Raw genomic sequence first — 8,957 nt, 5'->3', positions numbered from 1 at the left:
TCAGCAACCCTAGTCAGCACCAGTTTCTCTCCAGGACATTTCACTGGGCAGCTGAGGTGGTCCCTCCAATTAAAAAAAAATCATGCTTTTAAGTTAATTAATGGGGATTTTGTTTAAAAAGGGAAAAAAGCTCTTGGGATACGTTTACTGCCCATGAAAATTCCCTTTTCCTGGTTTTTTATCCACAATGTATCAAGCAACATGCTCCAAAGACTCAGTAAAAGAACAGGCATTAATGTCAAGTACGGTCTCGCACACCAGCTTCTGTTGCCATAATTTATTGGTTGCTGATTTAGACCAGTTCATATAACATGCAAGATGAAGAAAACCAATCACTTGTTACAAAAATATGGGTATCTAGAGCTCAACAATTCCAGGAGTGCATGGCAAATCCAGCTCAAGTGTCAGTGCAGGTGGCAAATGATGCACCCACCTTTCCATTTTCTCTCTGCTAAAGGAATTGCTTTATGGCTAGAAACGATAAATGACGACTCAAGACATGAAGTATTTCATTATCCCTACTTGCTAAGTTCATTACAGCCAGGGAAGCTGCTCAGCTGCAGTAGCACAAGGGGACAGGGGGCTGCTCTATGAACACACCTCAGCGAGACATGGGAAAGCACTGCTGGGACTACAGTCTGCAAATCCAGCGTGCCTCAGCTGCTGCTCCTCTGGGCTCAGGCAGGCATTTCTGGCTGCAAACAGGGAGCACAAGGCCCCCCCGTGCCCAGGAGCCCTCAGACACGTCCAGCTGGGTGTGTGCCCCATCCACAGCCCTTGGGAAAGGCAGCAAAGCCCGCCTGGCCAGCAGCCTCAGCACTGCTGAGCAATAAATAACCTGAAAAAAGCCCCAGAGCCCCAGCCCACCCCCTGACAGTGCAATGCTGTGCACTGTGCTACACACCCTGCTGCCCAATCCACTCTGAGAACCCCCACTACCATCAGCAGGAACCAAAAACGTGCAGTGCTCAAGATACTTATTCCCGTTTTTATCCTTTGTTCGTGTCTCTCCTACACCATTCTCACAGGGCGTTCTTAGGGAATTTCAAGAGCTAGAACTCCTGACTTCTCCAAAAAGAAACCCCAAAAGAAGAGACATTAAAATTAAAGCAAATTTAAAAACAAAATTATCAAATGCCCAGCATATTTTAAATCACAGATATTAAAAGCAGACGTGTATCTTGTTTTTTAAATGGCAATTTATCAGGATCTTTGTTTTGTGATGACTCAAGAGCATAAATGCTCCTAAACCATTTTTCTAAGTTTTTTTCCAGTTAATTACTAGCATTTCTGTTTTAAAAAAGAGGTTTTGTTTTTTTTTCCTTTTCACATCCTAAAATGGTATTTGAATTAGCAACAGGTTGCAGAAGTGTTGTTGTCAGACAGGCTGTAGTACAGCAGCGTGCATCACTCTTTCCCAAGTATCAGCCGCTCAGTTTTCCACACGTTTTCCTAAGGCTGGCTAAGGTTTGCAGCGCTGGACAAAGCGTGGATAGAGACAGACATCTCGGATATGGTGTCTGTTCAGAATCCAGGTCAGGAACCGCTCCAATCCCAAACCGTATCCTCCGTGAGGGCACGTACCGTATTTCCTCTGTGAAGTTCAGGGATATTACACATTTTCTTGTAATTAACAATTGCAGTAATAGCACCAAAACGAACCAACTGAGCCCTCCAGGAGGGAGCTGCAGCCCCAGGCGAGCAGCAGCGTGCTGTACTGACCTGGTCCGTGTACCAGTAGTAGGGTGTGGGATCGATGCCCTCTCTCTTGTAGCCCTGGAGCAGCTCCTCGCTGTCCCAGATGCGCATGGAACCCCCCACGATCTCACCCACGTTGGGCATCAGCACATCCACCTGCAACACAGCGCAGCACGGCGCGCTTACAGCAACACCGCCGGGGAGCAGCCGGGCCCCGCGCCAAGGCACCCTGACACAGCCCAGCACGGATTCTCTGACAGTCCCCTGGGGCACTCCAGCGTCCCCACTGCTCCAGGGTGCCAGCTAAAACAACTCACAGGAGGTGCCAGCTAAAACAACTCACAGAAGGTGCCAGATAAAACAACTCACAGACTCGGTGAGGCGCGAGTCGTCGCTGCAGCGCTGCATGTAGAAAGATTTGATCTCCGCAGGAAAGCGGCACAGCAAGATGGGCTCGTTGATGGTGTCTGTCATCAGTCTCTCGGGAGCTTCGGGAATGTCCTGTGGTCAGAGAAGGCTTTACTCATACTCAGCACCAAAACTACTCCCATAAACAAGTCCCACATGAAGAGAGCATGAAACAGAAACCGTTTCAGACCGCTCATGACCACGCTTTCATCCTAATGCACCTAAACTCTTAAAACAAGCTTATTTTAGAAGACATAAAAACCCACATGTCTGGGGAAAAAAAACCTGTTCAATTAAAATCTAAGTCTCCCCAATATGTGAGACAGAAAAGCAAGGGGAAAAAAACATCCTGGCTATGCTGTCAAATTGTCCTGAGCTCCTTCAAACAACTGTCTCACGTGCTGGAGAAGTGTGGCCAGGGAACTGATGACAGGTGACAACACAGATTTTTACCCCAATGTTTGAAGGACATCAGTCAAACCCCAAGCCACAGCTGCATTACCTCCCCAAACTCATAGTAAGTGCCATCTTCCTTCTTCACATCATGTTCTTTCAGCCACTCGATGGCTTCAGCGTAGTTCATGCGTCGGAAGGGACGTTTGGGGGGCTGGAAACCCTGCAGGGGGTGGAAGGCACTATTTTAAAATGGATACTCTTTTAATCAGCACGTCCACAGCCCTTCCTAGCTCACACATCATCAAATTATCGCTTAAATGAACAAATCAAACTCAGTACCACAAAGCCAGAACCAAACACAACCATCTCAAGCCCAGAAACACTCACAGATCACCTGTGAGGAAAGATAAGGAAGTACTTCCAGAGCTTTAGGGCTCCATGTTGCAGGTGAGGAACTGGAACACTGCTTGTTTCATCACTCCCTCACGCTCCATCAGCAAGCAGCAGGTCAGTATCTGCTCTCTGGGATGGAGGTTTTTATTCCACTGGCACAGCCCACACTTCCCTAAATGCCAGCACGCTGCTGGCTTCTGGACCGTGCCAGCAGGGGACATCTTCCCCCACAGTTCCCTGCTTTGGTCATTACCAGCCCTGCAGACTTTTCATTCTTATTATGTTTAATATTCTCCTTATCATTACTAATAGTAAGTAAGCTCTCTGCCGTGCCCTGCATCTCCCAAAGGAGTAGGAAAGGCTTAGAATCCCAATTTCCTGGGTGTTCCCATGGCTGCCTACCGGGTTGAGGTCATACAGTAAGCTTGCTGCAGGTGATTTCAAGACTCTGTCTACGACATCACACACCAAGTTCTCCAGACGGTCCAACAAATCCTCAAAACTTATAAAAGGACATTCAGCTTCAATGTGAGTGTACCTGAAACAGAGCCACAGCATTGCCAAGTCACATACAAGCACCACACCTTTCGCCACAAAACAAACTCTTAACAAAACCCACAACCCCAGCACACACTTCTCACTCCCTTTTACTCCCACACTGGGAAGGAAATCAAGCTCTTTAAAAAGAAACAAGGACAGCTGTCCATACTCTGCCAAGTGCCTGCGGGTCCTGGACTGCTCAGCTCTGTAGGACTGAGCAATGCAGAAGACATCTCCCAGAGCTGGCAGGCAGGTCTCCAGGTAGAGCTGGGATGACTGGGTCAGGTATGCCTCTTCACCAAAGTAATCCAGCTTGAACAGGGTGGAGCCTCCCTCCACCTGCGTCTGCACTAAGGTTGGTGGTGTGACCTGGTGGAGAACAGGGCTGTCACTGCTGGGTGAAGAGCTGAGGACGTGTGTGAGCCAGGCCACCAGAGCAGCCGCTTGCTGCCCAGGAACACACACTTACTTCATAGTATCCGTTGGCAAAGAAGTGATCCCTGAAGGCCTGCACCACCATGGAGCGCACCTTGAAGATCTTGGACATGTTCTCACCTCGAATCATCATGTGCCTGTTGTTGAGCTGCACGTCCACCTCCGAGTCCTCGTTGAGCAGATTGTCAGCCCCTCCTGCCGGGGCCAGGCCGATGAGCTCCCAGTAATCACAGCTCAGCTCGTGGCCTCCCGGAGCCTGCAGCGGGAGAGAAGCGAACACTGGGGGAAAATCCACTGCTTGCCCCTTGGGTGTCTTTTCACAAGGGCTTGGAGTGATGGGACAAGGGGGAACGGCTTCCCGTGGACAGAGGGCAGGGCAGATGGGATATTAGGAAGAGATTCCTCCCTGTGAGGGTGGTGAGGCCCTGGCACAGGGTGTCCAGAGAAGCTGTAGCTGCCTGGCAGTGCCCAAGGCCAGGATGGACGGGCCTTGGAGCAACCTGGGACAGTGGGAGGTGTCCCTGTCGGTGCAGGGGTGGCACTGCACGAGCTGTAAGGTCCTTCCAGCCCAGACAGTCTGTCACCGAGTTCTGCTCTCACCAGCTCCCCCGTGTGGATCTCAGGGGCCTTCTGACCCTGACAAATGGCATTTTTACTTCAATCACAGCATTTTTAGGGTAGAAACACAGATTTTCAAAGGTTAACCCACAGATTTTTACCAAAATGTAATAGTGGGGGCTCACATTACCTCACCTTGGATCTATCCTACAAACACATCTCAGTAAAAGAGATGTGGAAAAATTCTTAGCCTCACAAAATAAGAACTGACCTGCTAAGGAAAATGAAGCCATGTAATTTATTTAACACAGTTCTCCACGTTATACTCTAGGAATTGTCCATCAGTGCAAAATCGTTTCAGGCAGAAGCAGAAAAGTCACACAGTTCACCTGTCTCACACTGAACAGGGGGTGACAGCACAGCTTTGGGATCTTTGTTCTTTCTCCAGCCCTAATTCCCTCTGAAATAATGCAGTGACTCCTTCCACCCCTGCTTGTGCCTCCCTCAGGACACCAGTGACCCGAGAGGGAGGAGGAGAAGCCGGAGCAGCTCCCGTACCTGCTTGCCCTGGGGCAGGAGGTTCAGCGTGCCGTACACCACCACGCTGCTCTCCGTGGACAGCACCAGCCCATTGTAGCACTGGCACTGCAAGGAGACACACAAAGGCACAGGTGAGCACGTTTTTATTCCTAACTTTCCTACTGGAGTCACAGAGTAGCTCACAGTCACTTCTAAAGAGCTCTCACACTGACAAACTGCAGTGAGAGGACACAATTTAACAGGAACACAACTGAGTCAGTAGGCTGAGAACATAACCAAACCGACACATGAGGTGTATCAATTAGTGACAGAACAGAATCAACACAACTCACCAGCTCATCAGAAAGGACACACTGAAGAAACCCTGTGCCATCTCTCAAGACAATAAACATCAGATTTTTCCCTAGTTAAAAAGAGAAGGGATTTGGTTTCACTATGAGCAGGTACTGGTTAGCGCCTCATTTGGCAGGATTAGCTTAAAACACAGAACAAGTTGAGGAAATCCTGTAGGATTAGCCTCCAATAGGATCTGAACTAAGAAATGTCTGTATGCCCACACATCAGGGGGAATTGTTAGTGTCACAGCCATCATTGACATCAACCAAAGAGGGCACTTAACTGGTTTGAAAATTTGAGACCAGGTGCTGCCAGACTCATTCTGTGTCCCAATTTTGAAGGCCACTGTACTTGTCCTATCTCCCTGCACGGGCTCAGCACTGCTCATGCTTTACCTTGCCTCCGTAACCTGTGGATCCAGCCAAAAATCTTCACTCTCTGCCCTCTGTAAGCCTCCAGAGCATCGATCTTCACCTGTGAGGCAGGGAATGAAAGCCATTAAATAGGGGAATGGTTCACACCTCTTAGAGTTCATCCAGACCCATCCCAGAGCAGCACAATCTCTGTGCTGGCCGGATGCCCTAGCACAGACCATGTGCCAAGGCACGGGATCATACTCACACACTTGGGCTCTGGAAGACTGGGATCATTCTTGATAACAACCTTCTTGGCTTCCTCCAAGTTCTTCTCTCTTCTCAGGAGATCTTCTGCCTGGTTTGAAAGAAATAACTTATTAAATAGCTGTAACCAGGCCAGTTGTAAATAACATGTGAAACAACAGCACCAGTGAGGAGCAACCTGCAGCTTTTTTGCAGGGGCAGGAATGATGATGACACTGTAATGTTTTTGGAAAACAATGGTGCTCTGCTCCTTCTGCAGCCTACCTCCTTCTTCTCCTTAGCTTCATTTTTCATCTGCTCCCTGTGCCACAGCTTTTTGACATTTTTCATCTGTGATTTGGAAATGATGGCCCATCTCTAAAGAATTCAAGGAGAGAACAAAATTCAGCAGATTACATTGTGTCCCTTCATACCAAGAAGCAGTAAAATAATTCCCACTAGGAAACCCTTCAATGCCACAGCACCTCGTTTTCTTTTTGGGAATCCACATAAATTGTAGGAAATGGCTCTTTTCCTGCTGTCATCAATGCCTGAAAAGAGGGGAAAATAACCAAAATCATCCTTACAGAGCCTGAGCAGGCACTCAGGTTGCAAAAACAGGTTCAAAACTCACATGTAAAAATACAAGGGCCATCGCCCCAGACACATTCCACACTCACCTTCAGCACAGTCTTGAACGGTTTCTTTTGTGTCCCATCACCAGTGGAGTCGTTGCCCTCTCGTTCAGACACATACAGCTCTTCTGGGATATATAATGTGGACAATTACTCAAAAAAAAAATTATGAGAAAGAAACTGGACGCACACGGATGTGTCCCTGCTCACTGCAAGGGCTGAACGAGGCCTTTAAAGGCCTCTTCCAACCCAACCGAACCCAACCCTTTCTATTATACCAAATCTAATGCTTATCAGCAGCGATAAACCTTCAAAGGCACTAGCTGGTCAGTCAGGATAACAATTATTTCATATCTTTCATTTAAAAAAATCAACCGATGCAGTGCGCTCGCTAAAATCCCAAGGGCTCCCAAGGTACCGGGAGCCACTGGCTGCACACGGGGAACCGGGAGCAGCCCCTCAGGGAACAGCCCCACCGGGAGCAGCCCCTCCGGGAACAGCCCCTCTCTGTTCTCTCCGGGAGCAGCCCCTCCGGGAACAGCCCCTCCGGGAACAGCCCCTCTCTGTTCTCTCCGGGAACAGCTCTGTGCAGCCCAGCAGGGCCACGGGGCCTGGGGACCATCCAGGGCAGCGCTCGGCCCGGGCCCGGCCCCAGCCGAAATGGGAAGCGACCCCTCCCGTGCCCGGGGAGGCCCCGGCGCTGCGGGCCCGGCGCTGCGGCCGCTCCCGGTGCTCCCCGCCCGGTCCCGCCCGGCCCCCCGGGCACCGGCACAGGCGGGGGCTCCGCCGTGCGGGGCCGGGCCCCCCGGGCTCTCACCGAGGGCCAGCGCCGCCGTCCTGCCCAGCACGTCCCCCGCCATGGCCGCGGCGCAGGAACTGCATCACGGGCGGGCTGAGCCAAGGCGGGCGGGCTGAGCCAACCCGCCGCCGCCTTGCGTCAGCCGGCCCGCCCTTCCCTTCCCTTCCCTTCCCTTCCCTTCCCTTCCCTTCCCTTCCCTTCCCTTCCCTTCCCTTCCCTTCCCTTCCCTTCCCTTCCCTTCCCTTCCCTTCCCTTCCCTTCCCTTCCCTTCCCTTCCCTTCCCTTCCCTTCCCTTCCCTTCCCTTCCCTTCCCTTCCCTTCCCTTCCCGCACCTTCCCTTCCCTTCCCGCACCTTCCCTTCCCTTCCCGCACCTTCCCTTCCCTTCCCGCACCTTCCCTTCCCTTCCCGCACCTTCCCTTCCCTTCCCTTCCCTTCCCGCACCTTCCCGCACCTTCCCTTCCCTTCCCTTCCCTGTTGTCCCCGGGAGGTGCTGACACTCCAGCATGGTCGAGTCTAATGCCCGGACTCATTGCAAGGAACTAGACTTTCGGATATTTATTTGCATCACACTTTTGAAATGTACATTTCATTGAATGAGAGCTGTCGGTGATAATTTTTTACTATAAAACCATTTCAATAATTAACTTTAGTTCGGGAGGGGGAAGTAGATAAAAGTGAAACATTCCAACACCTCCAGGAATGTGCAAAAGTAAAGAGACTCATAAAAACACTTTTTACACTGTAAGAACTGAGGCACCAGCAAGTGAAATACATTTCAATGAGAGTGACTGATTTCTAGTTATCCATCACTGTGTCCAGAACTGAAATGAATAGCTTGTGCCAGCTCTGGGGGCAGCTTCCAGAGCTGAGATCTATCCTGATTCCTAATCCACTCTGACGCTGGCTGGGGTTTATCAGCAAAGACATCCCAGCTCACCTGTGGCAGCTCCCATGGGAGCATCCAGGGCTCTCCCCAGGCCGAGCACCCCGTGTGCCATTGTGTCTGAGCAGTTCATGACATGGAGCACACAGGCAAAATTGCTCTCAGTGACGAATATGAAATGTAGATACAGCTGTGTACCAACACAGTATTAAAAAGTGAAAAGTCTGCAATTCCAGGCATCGCTAAAAACCGACACTGCTGGGTTTTCGTTCCCAGCACATGTATCCTTCACTGTCACACAAGGATCAGTAGCTCCACGGAGAGCTCTCGGTCTTTCTGCGTTCCCAGGAGTCCAAACCCAGAAACCTTTGTGATAAGACATAAAAATCTTCACATCCTTATGCCACGTAGTTAAGAAAGGCTCTCTGTTAGTCCGGAGAGGTTGGGTGCGGCAGCTCGTGGCCAGCAGTGAGCAGAGCCCATCACGGGACGGTGTCCCAAGGGTCCCCGGAGCCGGCGTCCCGAGGGTCCCTGGAGCCGGTGTCCCGCGGGTCCCCGGAGCCGGTGGCTGGGCCAGCCAGCACCGCGGCCAGCGGGGCTCGCCGCACACAGTCCATCACGGGCCGGTGTCCCGCGGGTCCCCGGAGCCCGTGGCGGGGCCGGCCAGCACCGCGGCCAGCGGGGCGCGCCGAGCACAGCCCATCAGGAGCCGGTGTCCCCGGAGCCGGTGGCTGGG

At 51.2% G+C, this 8,957-nt stretch overlaps 1 protein-coding gene across 2 annotated transcripts; it reads right to left on the bottom strand.

Annotated features, from left to right (window-relative positions):
* Positions 1-262: 262 nt before the first annotated feature.
* Positions 263-7,494, bottom strand: LOC131573438 (asparagine--tRNA ligase, cytoplasmic). 2 transcript variants are annotated; one of them, XM_058827405.1, is made up of 15 exons: positions 7,356-7,494; positions 6,584-6,666; positions 6,389-6,454; positions 6,189-6,281; positions 5,926-6,015; positions 5,700-5,778; positions 5,301-5,371; positions 4,987-5,073; positions 3,905-4,126; positions 3,605-3,804; positions 3,298-3,433; positions 2,609-2,722; positions 2,068-2,199; positions 1,723-1,854; positions 263-1,594 (listed from the first exon to the last, which is right to left on the bottom strand). In XM_058827405.1, exons 1-15 carry the CDS (start codon positions 7,396-7,398, stop codon positions 1,463-1,465), a joined length of 1,680 nt encoding a protein of 559 aa, XP_058683388.1. In that variant the 5' UTR covers positions 7,399-7,494; the 3' UTR covers positions 263-1,462. The 2 variants fall into 2 exon arrangements, with proteins under 2 accessions (XP_058683388.1, XP_058683389.1); XM_058827406.1 differs by having other exon boundaries at positions 6,584-6,663; positions 7,356-7,430.
* Positions 7,495-8,957: the final 1,463 nt, after the last annotated feature.

This window comes from Poecile atricapillus, chromosome Z (genome assembly GCF_030490865.1).
Source record: "Poecile atricapillus isolate bPoeAtr1 chromosome Z, bPoeAtr1.hap1, whole genome shotgun sequence".
Lineage (NCBI taxonomy): Eukaryota > Metazoa > Chordata > Aves > Passeriformes > Paridae > Poecile > Poecile atricapillus.
This window is presented reverse-complemented; position numbering and strand designations above follow the sequence as displayed.

Coding starts and splice junctions, on each gene's coding strand:
- LOC131573438 (XM_058827405.1), bottom strand. CDS start 7,398: ATGGCGGGGGACGTGCTGGGCAGGACGGCGGCGCTGGCCCTCG. Junction 6,016..6,188: donor AAGCTAAGGAGAAGAAGGAG/GTAGGCTGCAGA, acceptor CTTTCAAACCAG/GCAGAAGATCTCCTGAGAAG. Junction 2,200..2,608: donor CTTACTATGAGTTTGGGGAG/GTAATGCAGCTG, acceptor CTCTGACCACAG/GACATTCCCGAAGCTCCCGA.